The sequence below is a fragment of the Mastigoproctus giganteus genome, chromosome 12 (assembly GCF_048544385.1).
Source record: "Mastigoproctus giganteus isolate SK-2022 chromosome 12, ASM4854438v1, whole genome shotgun sequence".
Lineage (NCBI taxonomy): Eukaryota > Metazoa > Arthropoda > Arachnida > Uropygi > Thelyphonidae > Mastigoproctus > Mastigoproctus giganteus.
In genome coordinates, this window is record NC_143586.1 from 49097408 (window position 1) to 49118185 (window position 20778).

At 36.6% G+C, this 20778-nt stretch overlaps 1 protein-coding gene across 1 annotated transcript in view; it reads right to left on the minus strand.

The window, feature by feature from the left end:
• The window catches only part of LOC150077030 (zinc finger FYVE domain-containing protein 1-like), a 102057-nt gene that overhangs the window by 62640 nt on the left and 18639 nt on the right, over nucleotides 1-20778 (minus strand). Inside the window, exons 3-4 of the mRNA XM_090386672.1 lie at nucleotides 13296-13577; nucleotides 53-275 (exon numbers count right to left, since the gene is read on the minus strand). Of these exons, the coding sequence (XP_090242798.1) occupies nucleotides 53-275; nucleotides 13296-13577 (505 nt within the window). The remainder of the gene's footprint in view (nucleotides 1-52; nucleotides 276-13295; nucleotides 13578-20778) is intronic.

The following is a 20778-nucleotide window of genomic DNA, read 5'->3' on the forward strand; positions in this document are numbered from 1 at the left end:
TTGATTATATTAATATATAAAAATAAGAATGAATATGAAAAATATATGTTACCTTCAGCTAGTATATCTGTGTAACGAGTTTCGTGGAATATCACAACTGATGGTCCCAAAGATGATAAAGGGGTATCGAGTTTATATTTTTTTAAAGCTGCTCCTAACTCCTGAGAAAAGTGTTTAATATAAGCTTCTGATGCATCTCCCAGAAAAATAAACAGATCATTGTGAAGACGTTCGGCACGTGTTCTATATATTACAATGTCAGAAATGGCCAACACCTGAAAATTTAAAAAAATATTTGCTTTTAAGACAATAACAAAATTTTATACCAATACAGCATAAAATGCTTTATAAAGAGCTTTATTTCAATCAAACCATGTGCAATTTAATTTGATTGAAATACTTTATATTAAACCAGCATGCATGAAGACACACAATGTAGGATCAAAATGTTCCAGGACCGAATTTGCTAAAAATTTTTCTGCCAGTAGCAATTTTGTACTAATCTTTTTTTTTTTTCTTGTTGAGGGAAAAAAAAAAAAAAAAAAAAAAAGATATAAAGCTTAACTTTTTGTTGACAAAATCGGCCTTAGATATTGTAGAAATAATTACTGAAATGTACAAAGAAAGTGCTTTATCAAAAACTAAGATAGCTGAACAGTACAAAAACTTCAAAAATGGATGCAATATTAGTATTAGGAGCAATAGTCACAAATGGTGTAAAGAAGCAAATATCACTAGGAGGAAAAATTTTTTACTGTATAAATAGATAATAACCACCTCATTTGTCCATCCCCTCTAATAATATATTGCTACTTCTTTAAATTTATTCAAACTATGCACTTCTACAACACTTGATGGAAATTTATTCTTACAATCAATTGCTCTGGCCGAAAGCAAATTTTTCACCCATCTATCCTGTAGACATCCTTTTTCGATTTATGTCTCCTTGTCGAGGATGATGCAAGGTGTGGAAGACAATATACGTTCAAAAAATGATGAATTTTTCTCCCACATTAGAAGCACTATCTGATGTACCTGGAAATCAGTACATGCTTGAGAGGTACAATTAGGAGGAGACTATTTATGGGCAAGGAAAAATTGGAAATTATTCCACGACAAAACTCCCCTCATCATACCAATAATTTCTGAATACTTTTCCAAACATTTTGCAAATTGTTTACACCATCCTCCTTATTCACCTAACCTTGCACCTTGTGATTTTTATTTGTCTTCCCAAATGAAAGAACTCATTAAAGGGAAAATTATTTTTCCCTTTAATGGGAAAAACCTGTAGACACTACATTTGTTTAAATAAAAATTCAGTTCTTGAACTTTTTTGATCCTAGCATGTGCATGTGGCTAGAATGTTCCAGAAATGGCCAGAGTAAATTATTGATATCATGACGAACTTCAATGTTGCCAGTACATGTATCGTGTTTCTTTATCTATCATTATAGCAGTTGAAAGTTGTCTTAATGACACAACAGGGTACGCTTACCACAAAAGACTTCAGTTCAGCAAACTGTAGTGCTGGGAAAGTGAGCACCTGCAAGGGGACATGATTGAAGTGCTTGACCCTTTTAAATGGATTTAGTAAACTGAATGCTGAGGACATCCTTTCTTGGTCAACATGTATAAGGGTACATAAACTGAAAAAGGATAACTGCAGGATATATGTGCAAAAATTTACTTTCAGCCAAAGAGTAATTGATCATTAAAACAAATTTCCATCATTCAGTGTTGTTAAGCGAATGATTTGAATAAGTTTAACCCTTCAAGAGGAGCTTACCCAGATAAAGTATGCAGAGCTGTTTTTTTATAATTTAAACAAAATCTATATGAGTGACATCAATACCAATTTATGAATTCCTCAAGTAATGCGTTTCCGATCAATCTGCATCATTAATTGTTTTGTTACTGAAAAAGTTTGGCTGGCCTAAAAAAAAAAAAGCAGGTTCTTAAGCTTATTCATGCATATTAATTATCTTGTGTTGAAAAACAAGCGAATTTAAAATTAGCTCCATCTTTCCCATCCAATTACTGAAGTGCATTTCTGTTACCTTTTGGTCTAAGCATTATATAACAAAAGCACTGGCTGGCTTCAGGTGTTATTTGTGTCTCACTGTAATGGACCACTAAGCACATAGAGCAGGATATTTGATTTTAGTTTCTTCCAATTTTTGCTTGCTGACAGTAAATATAATATTCAAATACGAGTATTTTTTAACATGTGAAAAAAACATGTCTAAAGCATAGAAGAGGGGAGTTTTATTTTAAAACCCCATTTATATATTTAAAAATATATGCTTTTAATATAACAGGATTATTCACAATTGTGTTCATAATAGATTTAAAATAAAGGATGGCATCAAAAAGTGAACAATGTTTAATTTTTTCATGCTGATTTTAAGTTTATAAAATGTCATACCTGATGCCAAGGTGCATCTGTCAGTGAGAAGCAAATTTACATGACCGTCAGAGGGTTAAGGAAGGATTTGAAAAATTATTCAATGAAATGGACAGTTGATGTGATGTGGGAGTTTTTTTTTTCTCCTCCTGATGCTGTATAACTTTGCTTCCTTATATCATTTACTACTTCTAACACTAATATAAAAAATTTCTTCCAAGACTGATTAAAAATAAGGATGGATATATCAAAATTCAAGACTACATTCATTATTTTCTCTGATAATAAAAAAATATTTTCTATTCAGAATTCATTTCACAGAGCAACACATTTTCTGGGAGAAAAGGTGTTGCTGTTTGTAACGTTCTGCTTTTCTGCAACATCTTTTCTCTCAAAAAAGGTGCTGCACTAGGATATGTTAGCTCATACCACATTATTGCCAAGACAGAAAACAGGAGTTCCTTCAGATGGAACATCCTTCCTACTCCTCTAATATGATTTTGTCTGACTTATTTCTATTTCCAGTATCAAAACTTTGATGGAAGGGATACATTTTTGGTCTTTGGAAGAAGTTTTGCAGTGTATGTTACGAGCACTAAAGCCAATATCAGTACAAGAGTTCCAGAAATGCTTCCGAGTTCTAGCAGAAAGAGTGTTCTTCTTATAGAGCTCCCATGTGACAAAATATTTTGAAGGTAACAAAAGCAAATACCATATTTTCCAAATGATAACATGCACTGGGCCATAAGGCACACCCATGTTTTAGAAGGAAAATTTTGGGAAAAAATATTTTATTGTATATATTTGAAACACAGATTCACAAGTGCTTATTAAACAAAATTTCAGTGTAGAACAAAACTTTCATTCATTGTAGAACACAAAAGTTGTTGCTACTGTAACGTTTGTCATCACTAACTCCATGGTGAGGTATCGCGACAATGTGAGATTGATGCATCTGTAATGAATGCAGTTTGCTCACAGCTATGTTCTAAACCAAGGCTATTACCCGAACCTGTCCAAATAATCCTATAATGGCTGTCATAGCTTCTTGCTTTTGTCCTAAATATTTATTTGATTTTTCAAACTTTTATGCCACCTAGCAGCTCACATATTGTGGATATTTCTGACCACTGGGTCATCACAGCCTGATCTTCAGTCAAAAGTGCTTACTTACCCATCGCCGACCGGTCTAGCCAGGTGGGTAAAGTGCCTGCCTGGCAACCCAAAGGTCGCGGATTCGAATCCCGCCTCGGGCTTGGATAAAAGTACTGCAAAAACCTTGGGAGGTGCATTATGGCCACAGAAGCCGATGCGCCAACAACTACCAAAAAAAAAAAAAAAAAAAAAAAAAAAAACTTACCCACTGAAGAGACCCTAACTAGAGTCAAAACTGTGATCTGTAATATAAGTGCATTTCAAATAAGTAGCAACATATTTGATAAAGCAAATTTAACTTAACTAAAGAGAAGACTAAAGCTTCTTTTGTTTATAAATATCAGGTATTAATATACAGTAAACCCCCGCTATTCGCGGTCGCTGATTTAATATAAAATGAAACCTGAAAAAATGTGAATTTTAAAGCGCGTTGAACATTTTCCGCCATAAAAAAAACATGGGCGTGGCTAAAATTATCTTTCCCGGTCAAAACAGCGCTCAGTGGGTGGGGGGAGAGGGGTGACAAAATCGCGAGCGTGGATGTTTCTCGCTAATCCTTGTTCAGTATGTGCTATGCGCTTGTCATGGAAGGTTTCGTCGTTTGCTTTTAATTTATATGCTTATAAATTGAATAAATTTATAAATTGATATGCTTACAAAAGTGATAAATCTACCGTTTTGCAGTGTAAAACAGACTTTTTCGAGTGTGTTAATGGAAGAAAGTGACTTTATTGTGGACAAGTTCTTTCTAACCCGTACAAAAATATGGCTACGAATAACAAGGGAAATGTGAAAAGATCAAAGGTGATGACATTAGCGAATAAAATTGAGATATTAGACAAAATTTCTAATGGTGAAAGTGTCTCCTCAGTGGCAAAACATTATAAAATCAATGAGTCAACGGTACAATCAATCAAGAAATCGGAAGAAAAAATCCGCCGTAGTGTCCGTGAAAACGCGCTAATTGCTTCAAAAATTTGCTCTGTAACTCGTGATGTTAAATTAGAAAAAATGAAAAAGCTTTAAATCTGTGGATAGAAGACTGAACTCAAAATAAAATTCCGTTAAATTCACTCATCATTCGTGAAAAGGCAAAACTCCTTTATTAACACTTTAGCGAAACTGGTGATAGCACTGGCGGGATAAGTTTTTTAGATAGCAAAGACGCTGGCTTGAAAGATTTGTTTGAATCGACAACTACCAATCTTCTTGATACCCTCTTCAGAATTTAGCGCACCCTTAACAACAAATCACAGATTGATATCACATTCCTTGACATAAAATCGGCTTATGACAGAATACACTACCCAGCTCTTTTTACCATTCTGAAACACTACTTCGGCCTGGCGGATACCTTACTTCAAATTTTGAAGTCTATTTTACTCCCAAGACATCTGTCTGTGACCCACAATGACTTTCAAGTAACTATTGACGTCTCAAGGGGCATCCCACAAGGAAGCATACTGTCAGCTATCCTGTTTGCAGCAGTTTTGGAGCCTTTCCTTGCTCAGAATCCGAACTTTGTCTCTTATGCCGACGATCTGAAGTTCTACGTGAGCTCAGATCATAATCATCAGATTCATGATATCAACCAACAAGCTTCTAGGCAGATATTGAGCTTGGAAAGTTATCTTGCCACAATAGGGCTGGCTGCATCTGAGCCCTTCCAAATCAGCACAACTGACGATAACCAAGAAGAAAGTCAAAAATGATATCCAAATCTTTGTTAGTGGGGAACCAGTGCAAAAGGTGACCTCTCATACTGATCTTGGCCTCACCTGGGATGTTGGGCTCACATTTCAGCCTCACTTTGTCAGGATGAGGCAGAAGACATACGCTGCTCTTTGGGCAGTGCGTCAAGAGCTTGTTGGTGTGCATCAGCCAGCGCTGCTTGTTCGGCACATCCTGAGGTGTATTACGCCGATTCCTCTCTATGCTTCAGAAATTTGGTCATCTGCCCCTGCCTCATACCTTCAGAAGTATCTCAGTTTAGAGTACTGGTTGCTTAGATGGATGAACAGGGTGGTAGGCCACCCCCTAACTATCTCCTGATCTATCCTACAAGCAAATGTGGGCACCACTCCCTGGAGACATATCATCATGACAAAAAATGTCCTCACGCTTGCACGGATTATAACGAGGCAAATTGATGCTCCATTGGTATCCACATTAATCTCTGGCCCTAGGAGGGCAAGAGGGGAGCACCCAGACTCCTGTCTCCCTCTACATCTTATGCTGTTGATTCCCTGAGGAACATGTTTCCAGCCAATTGTCTTCGGATCTTCAATAAATTTAGGATCCACCCTGATAGGTTCTGTGAAGACAAGCCCTACAGGAAGGAAATCCTCAAGAACTGCTACCAAATTATGAACTTATAATACTCACCTGCTCCTGGACAGACTGTTTTTTTTTTTTTTTTTTTTTTAACTTGCCCATTTGTATATGACAAAGACTTTTTGTATTCATGCAATCATATATTTTGTATATTACTGTATATTTTGTACATTATTTTATATTTAATCCTGTAAAAGTCTCGGGTCGAGCACGCATGTACTCTTGTTTATTGTACATTGTGTTCCTCACACCTTAGTCTGTAAATATTCATACCCTTCTGGCACAGAGCCGTCCCGAGGTGACCCAAGGTTTCTTGGGAAATAAACTGATTTTAATAATAATAATAATAATGATAATTTATAATAAATATTACATTTAATATTAAATTGTTTCTTATTTTCATTTCGATGCCATATGCTTGCATTTCACTATGTACTGTCTATGTACATAGTCATATTATGAAGGTACATATAATACATACACAGACAAAACTTTAGACTAGTTTTTCTTATATATTTCATACTTTGGAACGGAACCCCTTTATTACTATGGGAGCCATAACTCAGTATTCGCGGCATTTCTCAGGAACGTAACCCCCGCGAATAGCGGGGGTTTACTGTATATGCAAAAAAAAAAAACTGTTTTTATTTTCATTTAAGCAGAAAATGAATGAAGTAAATGCTGTTGAAATACTGTAGTAGTGGAAGTCATGTTTATAATCTCTGCTGTTATACTATAACATATTATCCTCCTGAGTTATTTAAGGTTTTTGAGCCCACACAACATGCAAATCAGCCTGTGAATACAAGTGAATTATAGCCTGTACATAACATACACACTGTGAAATGTGGTTTTAAATGCTAATGTGCTATACAGGGTGATTCACTACCAGTGCGACAAACTTGCAGGAGGTGTAGGGGGCAGAAAGATGAATCGGAATCACATAGCATTGCAGGGTCCGAAATGCCTCCGTTATGCGGTAGAGGATGTTGAACGGGAGGTCGTGTGAACAGCGATCCCGCTGGAAGTCAGCATTTGTGAACTAGTTCCCGAGGCAGTAGGATGGACGAGTATTCAAACGTTGAACTGGCTGACATGCACCTCGCGTATGGAGCTGCGGACTATAATGGGTGCGCCACTCTGCACTTGTACCAGGAACGTTTCCCGCACAGGCGTGCTCCTCATCATACGATTTTCGCACACGTGCACAGAAGGTTACGTGAGACTGGTTGTTTCACGAGAGGTACCATGAATCGAGAGCAAACGACAAGGACACCAGACAATGAGGAGAATGTCCTACGTCTTGCAGAAGGCAATCCGAGTACGAGTACTCGAGCGATAGGCCAACGATTGGGTATTTCCCAATCCACTGTATGGAGGATTCTGTCAACAAACCAAATGAGTTCATACCATCTGCAACGCGTCCAATCATTGGAGCCTGCGGATTATCCACTCCGGAGGACTTTTGCTACTTGGTTTCTTCAAAAGAAGCGGTTCGCAAATGCTGACTTCCAGCGGGATCGCTGCTCACGCGACCTCCCGTTCAACGTCCTCTACCGCATGATGAAGGCATTTCGGACCCTGCAATACTATTTGATTCCGATTCGTCTTTGTGCCCCCTACACCTCCTGCAAGTTTGTTGCACTGGTAGTGAATCACCCTGTATAAGTAATAACAATAACTGTGCCCCCTACACCTCCTGCAAGTTTGTTGCACTGGTAGTGAATCACCCTGTATAAGTAATAACAATAACAACATTAATACATTTATGGCAGAAAAATGTATGTTCATTGTATGTGTGAAATTTGTGCATAATACAAGGAATTTTGCTCAAGTGGAAATACTTAGCTTATAACAATGCATTCAATATAAAGAACAAGAATGGCTATACTTATATTCTCCTTCAGTTCTTTCTGAAATCTTTAAAAATATATTTTAAGTAAGATGATGCTGAGCAAAGTACATACTGCAGTACACACTTTGCTCAGCACCACCTGATTCCATATACTGTAGTCTACTATATAAAACTATGGTCAGATGACCTGTTTCACTTAACCTGTTCTGTTATAAAAATGTCTACAAAGCATAAATGTTTAGTACTGTCTGTCAATGGCAAAATATTTAAAAATTAAAGAAAAACATTTGGAGAGAAAAAATAAGGAAAGAGAAGCCAATTTTGAAATTTGCTTCTAAACTAATCAATTCAATCAGATTTCCTTTTGGCAAATGGAGTTAAGCCTTCAGTGTTATATGGAACATAATATAACAGCATTCAATTAACAATGGACTATGGATTTTCGTGGTACCATGTGAATTCAGATGTTCAACATCATACATCCTAATCATTATGTATGCTACTTCAGAACTAAGCTAACCCTAAAAAGCAAACTGATTCAATGTGCCTCAGAAGTCAATGTTAATTATCTGAACAAACTGATAAGCTTAACTGGTCTCTCCTCAATTAGTTCAGATAACTGATGTCCCAGTATATTTTCAAAATGATAAAATTTTGAACTTCACAGTTCATTTGAACTATGAAATTTTGAATAGTCTGTTTTACTCTAAGAATGAACTAAGCGGTAAAATATGACAAATGGAGAAATGAAACTAAGTGGAATATTACAAGATAGTAGGGGATAATTTCAATGCAGAAAATGTAATCAAATAAAGCTGGGATGAATTACTTCTATTAAAATAAGTAGCAACCTGGAGCGAGGGGTGCTGAGGGTTTCAGAGGCTGATGGCAGTCATCGTGAAACAGGTGGGTATATGGGATGTGTTAGGGTAACTAAGAATAAGAATAGGTGGATGTATACTTGCATGTATACCAATGCTAGAAGTATAGAAAATAAATTTGATGAATTTGAAGTGCTGGTCAAGACATCAAAGGCGGATATTGTTGGGATAGCAGAGACGTGGTGTCACACAGATATAAGGAATGCAGAACTGGAATTTGGGGAATACAATGTGTACAGAAAGGATAGACAGGATAGGAAGGGAGGAGGTGTTATGTTGTTAATTAAGAAAAACATAAAATCAAAAGAAATACATCCAGTTGATATAGATGAACAGTGCACTGTTGAGTCAGTTTGGTGTGACATAAGCACTGCGAAAGCAAAAATAAGAGTAAGAGTGTGTTATAGGCCTAATGACTTGAATGAGTACAATGAACAATTGTACAGAGAAATAGAGTGGGCTAGTAAATCGGAATGTCTTATAATGGGGGATTTTAACTTCCCAGATATTGACTGGAACTTGTGGGTTGGTCACACACACTAGTAAGACTTTTGTGGTGGATGATTGTTTTCTGCAGAAGCATGTTTGAGAGGCAACCAGAGAGGGTAATAGTCTTGATCTGGTTATCAGCAGTGATCATTCGTGTATTAAGAATTTGCAGATAAAGGAACCACTAGGTGGCAGTGATCGTGTACTGACGTGGGATTTACTTAAAGATATAATTACCATCAGGGGTAAAGGAAAGGGTTTTTGCTTCCGTAAAGGTGAGTACAGTGGTCTCAGACAGTTTTTAAATTCTGTACAGTGGGATCAATTGACGATGTTACCAACAGTAAATTCTAAGTGGGAAGCATTCAAGGATTTAATCGTGGATGCTACTAAAAGTGTCAGACCTATTAAGAAATATTGTTCAAGGTTTAGGCCTAAATGGTTATCAAATGAACTAATGAGACTCGTGACAGAGAAGAAAAATGCATGGGATACATACAAATTAACACATGACACAGAAGCCTATGGCAGATATAAGCTAGTCTGTAATCAGGTCACAGAGGTTAGGCAGACGAAGGCAGATTATGAGAAATCTTTGGCAAAAGATGCTAAGAAAAACAGCAAGGATTTCTTTACTTATATAAACTCTAAAAGGAAGGGGATGAATCTGATTGGTCCACTTGATATCGATGGTTCCACTGTTGATGATCCTGCTCAGATAGCAAACAAACTGAATGATTATTTTGCATCTACATTCACACATGAGGAGTTATTAAGGTTGAAAATGGCAGGAGGTTATCAAATTGTAGCAGGGTGCTTAATGATTTTGTAATAACTGAGAGCAAAGTGGAGGAGAAATTGTTGAAGTTAAACATAAGAAAGGCACCTGGTGTGGATGGGATCTATCCAGTTATATTAAAGGAGGCGGCAAAGCAACTAAGCAAACCCTTAGCCATAATTATGAGAGCATCCTTGAACTCAGGGAAGGTCCCACGGATTGAAGATGTGCAAATGTATCCCCAATTCACAAGGGGGGATCGAAGGGTGACATGAGTAATTACAGACCAGTTAATTGAACTTCTGTTCCGGATAAAATAATGGAGTCACTGGTTAAAGATGCATTGTAGGATCATCTAGACAAGACTGCAGCAATAATTCAGACACAGCATGGGTTTGTTAAGGGAAACTCTTGTCTGACAAATTTGATAGGATATTATGATGTGGTTACAAAGGAACTGGATGCAAAATATAATTTTGATATCATATATTTGGATTTCAGGAAAGCTTTTGACACTGTTGCACATGGAAGACTATTGTACAAATTGTAGCAGAATGGTATTAAGGGTAAGTTGCTACAATGGATAAAAGGATGGTTGAGTGGGAGAAGACAGGGGTGGTAATCAATGGGTGCTGCTCTTTGTGGACTAATGTTATTAGTGGAGTCCCCCAGGATTTGGTGTTGGGTCCACTGTTGTTTTGTATATTTATCAATGATATTGATGAAGGTATATCAGGCTTAGTGTCGAAGTTTGCAGATGATACAAAGGTTGGCAGGGTTGTTAATGACAGTAATGGCAGTGTGCTACTGCAACAGGATCTAGATAATTTGGGCAGATGGGCTAAGAAGTGGCAACTGAAGTTGAACCTTGACAAATGCAAAGTACTGCATATGGGTAGAAGTAACCCCAGAGAAACGTAGCAACTGTGTGGTACTACACTTAAGGTGATAGAAAATGAAAAAGACCTGGGAGTAATTGTGCAGTCAGATATGAAGTTTTCTGAGCACTGTAGACAGGCTGCCAGGGCAGGTCATGGGGTTTTGTCAATGATATATAGGAATTTTGCTAGCAGGGAAAAGGAGGTGATTGTCCCTCCTTTAAGGCAATGATCAGGCCACGCCTTGAGTACTTCGTACAGGTCTGGAGGCCTCGTTTTAGGAAGGATGTAGATTTGCTTGAGCATGTACAGAGAAGGGCAACAAGATTGGTGAGGGGAATGAAGGGATCCTCTTACCAAGAGAGGCTTAAGTTCTGCAAATTCCAGTGGCTCTAGACTAGGAACCTGCGCAGTTTTCTGATTGAGGTGTATAAGGCCTTGAATGGGTTGAGCACGCTGAATTCTGATGGGATCCTTCCACTTGTTCAGATTATGAACCTAAGGGGGCATAAATTCAAATTAAGAAAAGACAGATGTAGAATAGATTTGCAGAAATTTGCCTTTAGCCAGCAGGTGGTTAATTACTGGAACAAACTTCCATCTGTCGTTGTGGAAGTTGATAGGTTAAATAAATTTAAGGAGTAACTGGACAGGCATTTGGAGGGAATGGTGTGATTTTTTTTTTTTTTTTTTTTTGGCTGATGCTGCATAAGCTCATACACTTGCTTTCTTGCATCACATGCCACTACTACTACCACTACTGCATTAGTAATTCATTCAAGACTGCTCCTTCCGAAGATTGACAGTAAGTACTCTATACTAAGGCTTGGGCTTATGTTTGACTTAGAGACAAATATCCAACAAATGTCTGACATAAATGCAAATAACTAAGGCTGAATCCTGGATAATGGTTCAGCCTACGGTGCTAATATCTCTTAAAACTGTACATTCATCTAAACAGACAAATCTGCTATGCACTTAAAAAATCTGCGATACCACTATCAAGACATCTGTTTTGAAGCTTAATGGCTTCTTATCAGCTGGTGGGTGGTCTCTATCAGCAAACGTATTCTGAACTGTGTGAATAACATATTTTGTATGGAAGGAAAACTTTCATTTAAGCACACAACGAGTGTTATGTGTGCAACTGGGCTGTGTTAATCTCATGCAGTATAATACTATAGGATGGGAGGAAATAATTTCTACTCCTTCAATCTTGAGAGGTAAAAAATCTTGAGTGGCAAAAAAATAATGATTAAAATAATAAATAGGAATAGGCAGACACCTACCTAATATGAATAAATATTTTAGTATATCTTGTTTCTTGTTAGTATACCTTGTTATCTTAATAACTTGTTATCCTTATTTACTTTTTATTATTCTATTATTTTTATTTTTTACCATTCATAAAGTCCATAGACATTTTTTCAAATTCAAATAATGATAACTGTTCTGAATCAAGCACATGTTTGTACAAACTTTTTTTACTTGTTTTGGTATACAGGGTGTTTCAGTTAAACGTTTCAGAACTTCTAAGAGGGGTAGGGTACATCCTGACAACTCGAAATCATATAGCAATGTGGGGTCGGAAATGCTTTCCTGAAGCGGTGTTGTACACAGAAGCACCATAAAGAAAAGAGACCGTAAGTGAGAAATCGTTTTAATAATACATGAAAAGAAGCAAAAGGTACATGGATTAAAGTAAGTGTTCGAAGTTTCTTCCACGGGCTACAATGCACGCCTCACATCTCCGACGCATGGACATCCGAACATTCTGGAATACTCCAGGCGAATTTCGAATTTCTTCGGCAGCTACTGCGATTCTTGCAACCAGCTCCTCAGCATTGTCAACAGGAGTGTCATAAACTAGCGATTTCATATGACCCCAGAAATAAAAATCAAGACATGATAGGTCGGGTGACCGAGCAGGCCAACGCACGGGACCACCACGTCCGATCCACTGTTGACCAAATGTGACATCCAGATAGTTACGAACATCTCCGCTATAATGGGCAGGGGCTCCATCGTGTTGGAACCACATTGTCTGTTGCGTCGATGCAGAAATCTGTTCATCTCTCAAAAGTTGTGGCAATACTTGCTGCAGAAAGATCAAGTAGATAGGTCCGGTTAGACGACACGGTAACAGGTAAGGTCCGATGAGGTGATCTCCCATAATACCGGCCCATTCATTGACCGAAAATCGAATCTGTGCTGCACGATGACTTCTGTGTACAATACCGCTTCAGGAAAGCATTTCCAACCCCACATTGCTATATGATTTCGAGTTGTCAGGATGTACCCTACCCCTCTTAGAAGTTCTGAAACGTTTAACTGAAACACCCTGTATATAACTACCTTTATAATTTTGTCAGTATAATTTAGAATCTGTATATTTATCTCACAGTTACAAATTTACATAATTATCCTACCTAATCTTTTACCTCTGCCTGCAATGATAATAAAATGAGAAATTAATGAGCAAAAAAATAACCATGGTGCTATCTTTGCATTTACTTACCTTTAATAAAAGTCTTGTTCTCTGGTTCTGATTACATGTTGCTCCTAATAACCCTTCTGTATCTATAATAACCACACTATAATTTGGATCATAAGCTGCCCAAACTCCAATAGTACACGATTTTTGAGTAGATGATGTTTTAAAAGTTTCATGTCCACCATAAAATGTGTGATTTAATGTATATGATTTCCCATCACCAGTATTTCCAAAGATACAGACAACTTTCACCAGACTTTCACTATCACATCCTAGCTTTTCAATAAATTCACTTTCACTTTTAACCTATGAATACATGAAAAAAAAAAAAAAGAGAGGGAATGAGAAGGCAAAAATAGGAGAGAAAAATATACAAAAGGTGTTTGAAAAGTTCTTGGCCTACCAACAAAGAATGAAGCAATTTGGAAATTAATCAACTTTTATTCAACACAGTTGCCTCTAAGGGCTGCAGACTTGTGTAACCCTTAGAGCTCTCAGTTCTCAAAATAATCTTTGAAGACACGAATAAGATATTATTTATCCCAGCATATCACTCTTCAGAAGTTTTTTCAGTGCAGGAAACAAACTGCCAGTAATCCAAATGGCCATACATGGTGAAATGGGTGAATTTTGGCAATTTGTAACCTAAATTTGTTAAGTTATCGCAGCCCTAGTGGCATAACTGGGATGAGGCAGGTGGGGCATGTGCCCTGGGCACCAAATTTTGGGGATGCTTTTTTATAGTTAAAAAATGCAAAAATTCCAAAAGAACAGTTTTCAAGGGGCACCATTTCTTTATTTGCCCTGGGCGTCACAACCCAGCCCTGTGACAGGGCATTGTCGTGTAAAAAGAAAGTCCCCTGAAGAGTTGCTTTAAGTGCTGATGATTCAGCAGCAAGAAAGAATGATATCCACCCACATTGGATTTACCCTTTTGACGATATTCAATGAATATTACTCCTTCTCTGTCTCAAAAAACTGATGCTCTACCTGTTAGCTGATGAAATCTATCAAAATTTCTTGTGATTCACGAAACTGCTCCATTAACTGTTGTTTAGTCTCTGGACCATAGTAATGAACAAATGTTTTCATCTATGACAGTCAACTGACCAAAAAACTTGTTTAAATACTGGGTAAACTTGGCAAGAACTAACTTTGCACAATTTGCCTTCTTTTGGTCTACATTCAAGTGTTTTGGTACCCATTTTGCTGATTTTTTTTTTATCTTTAATTCATTTTGATGCAATCACAGCAAGTATTAAATGTCTTTTTTATGTACTGTTACCCAATCTGACAACCTTTCAAAATCAGGTTATGAACAGCATTAATGTTTTCTGAGACTGACACAAGTCATAAGTTGTGAAAATGTTGTATGGTAGGACAGAAGCTTTTCAAGTACACCTCACATTATTCATAAATAAAGGGTGATAACGTTCAGCTAAAATAATTATATTACCCCTTTGTGTGAATATGCATGTAAATTTATGTTTTCAAGGTTCTATCAGCACAGTATCAATCAAAACATCATTTATATAAATACAGGTTCTCTTGAAACTCAGAGACATGCTGTCATCTATCAAATATGTTTAGAGGTAATATCAGCCATTTTCATCTTTACAACAGTATCAAAAACTGGCACATGAGGGAGTGGCCCATTTTACAAGCCTTGAAATAATGTGGGCTTATATAAGTTGCAATTAAAGAAATTCTCTGGAATTCAGATTCAGAAGTTGATGAAACTGAATCAAATAATACACATATAAACACAAAGGGTATTGCTACAAAAAATATCAATTAATTGATAATGATTTTTTTTTATTTTTTTTATGAAATTTTGATTTTAATTTTATATTTGACAATAATCCCACCTTAGCATTCAAAGCTAAAATAAGAAACAATTAATATTAATTAATATTAACATAAATGAATTTTTATGAACTTCCGAATTCTCCCATCCCCCAAAAAACTCATCCCTGAAAGGGTTAATATTCAGTAGCAAGAATTATATATTGATATTGATGGGTCAACTGTTGATGATCCTGCTCAGGTAGCTAACAAACTAAATGAATATTTTGCATCGACATTCACACATGAGGAGTTATTCAGCAAGGGGAATGCCAGAGGTGTATTCAACTCTGGCAGTAAGCTAGAGAATCTTGTAATAATGAGAGTAAAGTGGAGGAGAAATTGTTAAAGATAAACACAAGAAAGGCACCTGGGGTGGATGGGATCCATCCAGTTATATTAAAGGAGACAGCAAAGGAAGTAAGCAAACCCTTAGCCATAATTATGAGAACTTCCTTGGACTCAGGGGAGGTACCCACAAACTGGAGATGTGCAAATGTGACCCCAATTCACAAAGGGGGATCAAAGGCCGACACAAGTAATTATAGACCTGTGAATTTAACTTCTGTTCCAGGAAAATTAATGTAGGCACTGGTTAAAGAAGCACTGCAGGATCATCTAGACAAGACTTCAGTTATAGCTCGGACACAGCATGGTTTTGTTAAGGGGAAGTCTTGCCTGACCAATTTGATCGGATACTATGATGCAGTCACAAAAGAACTGGATGCAGGGAATAACTTTGATATTATATACTTGGATCTTAGAAAGGCTTTTGATACTGTTGCACATGGAAGACTGCTGCACAAATTGGAGCAGTGTGGCATTGGAGGCAAATTGCTGCTATGGATAAAGGGGTAGTTGAGGGGGAGAAGACAGAGAGTGGTAATCAATGGACACTGCTCATCGTGGACTAATGTTATTAGTGGAGTCCCTCGGTTCAGTGTTGGGTCCATTATTGTTTTCTGTATTTATAAGTGATATTGATGATGGTATATCAAGCTTAATGTCCAAGTTTGCAGACAATACAAAGGTTGGCAGGGTTGTCAAGGACACTACTGACACTATGCTGCTGCAACAGGATCTGGAAAGGTTGAGCAGATGGGCTGAGAGGTGGCAAATGAAGTTTAACATTGACAAATGTAAAGTACTACATATGGGAAACAGCAACCCCAGAGCAACGTATTAACTCTGTGGTACTACACTGACAGTGGTAGAGAATGAAAAGGACCGGGGGGTAATTGTGCAGGCAGATATGACGTTCTCTGAGCAGTGCAGACGGGCTGCAAGAGTAGGTCATGGTGTCTTGTCAATGATATACAGGAATTTTTCTAGCAGGGATAAGGAGGTGATTATTCCCTTGTATAAGGCAATGGTCAGGCCACACCTAGAGTACTGTATACAGGCCTGGAGGCCTCATTTCAAGAAGGATGTAGAGCTGCTGGAACGAGTACAGAGAAGGGCAACAAGATTAGTGAATGGAACAAAGGGGTGCTCTTACGAAGAAAGGCTTAAGATTTGCAAATTACAGTGTCTGGAGACTAGGCACCAGCGAGGTGATCTGATAGAGGTGTATAAAGCCTTAAATGGTTTGAGCATGCTCAATGCTGATGGGATTCTTCCTCTTGCTCAGAATAATCACCTGAGAGGGCATAAATTCAAATTGAGGAAAGACAGATGTAGGATAGGCGTGCGGAAATTTGCCTTTAGCCAGTGGGTAGTTGGTTGGTGGAACAGACTTCCATCCCTTGTCGTGGAAGTTGATAGCCTAAATAAGTTTAAGGCTCAGCTGGACAGGTATTTTGAATGAACGGAGGGGTGAAGTGGAAGTGGGTTTTTTTTTTTTTTTTTGGCTGATGCTGCATAAGCTTGCTTTCTTGCATCATATGCCTCTACTAATGCTAATGCTAATATAACTGAAAAAGAATGAATACAAATTCAAACTTTGGGCCATTTATAAAGATTGTGTAGAAGAAGCACAACAAAGCCCATTTAGATTGCCTAAAATTTTGGCAAAGTTGACATTCATAGGCACCTCAGCAGAGTTCTGAAAACTTTCTAAAGTAGTATGTTTATGGGTGCAAAGTGCCAATCAAACTCGCATCATGTAACTGAATGATGATCTCCCTCTCTGCTTACTACTAAATCCTGATTATTAATTATTTTGGCATAGTGTAAAAGATAGTAAAAAAATATAGATTTTTTTTTTTATTCATACAAAGTCTGAATGCGTTCCATTAACTGTATGACAACTACAAACAGAGATAAAAACTTCCTTCATTTTATTCTTTTTGAGTACTTTAGGCAGTTTCCTTAACCTGATCAGAAGGGAAAGAATAACACAATATAAAACATTTTCCTTTCCATGCCTTGCTTTTGCAAAGTATTTCTAACCTAACGAAATTATATTATTAAGGAAAGTGACTAAAGTATCAAACAATGATAAAAAAAAAAATAGTAAACGGAAGGGTGTGAGGTTGAATTTTAGTGCCTGTATTGAAATAATTTGAAAGTGAATATACAGATGTGTACAATTTTTAAATTAATACATTCACTTCCATCTAAATGTGAGACAACTCATTCAATGTGCCATAATTTTTGGCATGTTAAAAAACATCAACATTCTGACATCCCCAACATTCCAAAAATTCTACACAATGGTTAAAAATTAAAAGTTTAGAATTCATTGATAAAAGTGAACACCTACTTTTGTAAATCTGAACAAATCTTGAAATTTTATAAAAAGTTTATTCATGTATATAAACTAACATCAACACAAGCAAAAAAATAAATAAAATCATATGCCAAGCCTATAAACAAAAGCCAAGCATTACTGCAAAGTATTTAATCAATATGCAAATGCAGAGTAGTTGTTAATTTCATGTGCCTTTATGTTTATGGCACTTGCTGGTTGACTCCTTTAGAATGACCACTTGTATGTATTACAGCACACTGCTTGGATGCATTTTTAATGTAGTATATCATGCCTAGTGCCATTTTATGTATATATGCATAAAGGGCAGCAAATGTGTTAAGTGATAAGTCTTTCTTTCTTTCTTTCTATTTCTAATTGGATATATCAGCAATTAAAAGAAGACTGCACTCGCTCAACAGCAAAATGTTCCATAAAAAAAATCAAATACCGTCATTCACAATTTGCCATGCAGTCCTGCTACATGCCAAAATGTTTTTTTTAGAGTCAGCAAAATTGCTCATAATGCTTGTTTGGCACTGTGAAAGACAGACATCATTAGTTCAGTAGCATAAATAGGGAGCCTGAAATTTTCATCAGTAATGCACAGGGCCACCCCCTCAAGTAATATTGCCTCGTGTAAAGAAAACTTATTAAAGCTTTTGTCTGTTGTTCCTGTATATGGGATATCTCCTTGTGCCATTGATAATGTTTAGTTATATAATGCAACTGAAAGAAGAAATCCAGAAGGTGCTGAAACAGTTTTTTAATGTTTGATGATGAAAAAATCTTTGACTAAGCTTGCTCTACTGAGGAAAATGGGAACTCTGCATGTGTTAATGCTACTAAATGCAAGATCTTGCACTTAGGGAATAGTAACCCACAGATAAATTATAAAAATTGTGGGGTTGAATTAAAAACAGTGGAGGAAGAAAGGGATCTTGGAGTTAAATATGGGCAGATGTGAAGTTTTCTGAACACTGTAAATAGATGGCCAGGAAAGTCCATGGTGTCCTATTGATGATTTATCGAATGTTATCCTATAGAGGTTAGGGGGCCATAATCCCACTGTATGAGGTAATTGTAAGACTACATTTGGAATACTGTGTTCAAGTATGGAGACCTCATCTGAAAAAAGACATTGAGCTTCTTGGAAGGGTCCAAAGATGGACAACCTGAATAGTGAGATTGGCAGGACAACTGTTTGAAGAGAGACTCCAATTATGTGGCCTACAGAGCTTGGCACTAGGCACCTCACAGGTGACCTGATTGAGGTTTATAAGGCTCTGAGAAGGATTAGTAAAATGAATGAAGGTGGAATTCTCACAGTTATAAAGAATTCCATAACTAGTTTTCATAAGTTCAAATTACAGGGTTGAGGTTTACATTAGATTGTAGAAAGTTTTCTTTTAGTCAACGAGTCACTGATTGCTGGAACAAGTAGGAACTACCTGTGAGGGCTGGAACCTGCCCTCACAGATAGTTGAGGCTGACAGTTTGAATAAATTCAAAGGTCAACTGGATAAGTTACCTGTGTGAGGACAGAAGCATATAATTTGTATATTCTTATCTACGTTTTTTTTTGCCAGTGAGAAAAAGCCTGTGACTTCCTTTGCATTATATGACAAATACTTTTTTTTTCTTTCTTTTTTTTAGGTCCTAGCCACCGAAATCTCAGGAAATTAGATAGCAGGATCTGCCAGAGTAAATATAACTATACTGGGTGTACCTGGCCTGCTTCCATGGGGCAAAGTGTGGGTCCCATTAGGAGCCCAATGGCTAAAAGGCCTAATGAACAATGATACAAAACATTATGCACCACAATATCCATATATTTTAAATCTCTGGCCTTTACAGTGTACTGTATCACATGAAAATGTATATTACATGGAGGTGGGGGAAACCCCTGGTGCCATTTGACCCAAAAACACTTGATACTTATATGCCTATTACTATTGCTGTTACAGTATGAACGAATTTCAAACCACAGTAACTAAAAGTACTGAATGTGCAGCTAATACTAAATCCAAAATATTAAATGCAAAATTGTTTTAAGAGAAATTATATAAAAACTCAGAGAAAGAATGTCAATGTCCAAAAACAAATCAAGCAAACCACATCATTCACTGAATAATGACAGAGAGACACAATGGATATGAAACTGAAATATTACTGTCCTGTGATGGCATCATACAAATAACATAATTAATAAAGAAGCTGATGAAAATACACAAACTTCTGATTAACTGGACTAATGGCAGAGGAGAAGCACAGATAATCCAAAATTTTCCTTTTAACTCATACATCAGTTTTATTATATTTTTTATTTTTTTTTTTGATAAAATATACAATTATAACATATGTCCACCTATAATAGCAATAACTATTAAGTATTAAATTATCAAAATATAAAAATTATAAATTAATAAAATTACACAAATTAAATACCAATCTAATGACATAGTTTCTTTACAATTTGTCACACATTTTTTTAAAGTAGAGTATGACAGTGTATAAATCATATAATATCATACTCTACTTTTCACTAAATGGAATTTAGACTATTATTCTGATTACTGTAATTTTAGCCAGAGTACAGTACAGCAGAGCTGGCCATTGCAATGCCCACGAGTGCTGCAGCACCTCAGTAGGGTTCGGTAGCACCTATGAACTGGCAATCACCTTTCCTGAGAATGTGTTTAGAGGATATGTTAGAATATGTTTGAAATTAATCAGTCTGAAATAAAATTAAAATTTCCTGTGTCATAAAAGTATACTTAATGTGTAATCATAGTACTAACTCTTAATATCTGAAACATGCATTCTCAAATATCTTTAACTACAGTCAACTTTTCAAAAACATTTATTACCAAACTAAATCATCATTCACTATCTTAGATTAAAATCCCTAAAATCCCTATCTTAGATTTTATTTATCAAATTAAAGATGAGTAAATATTATTGATCAATTAA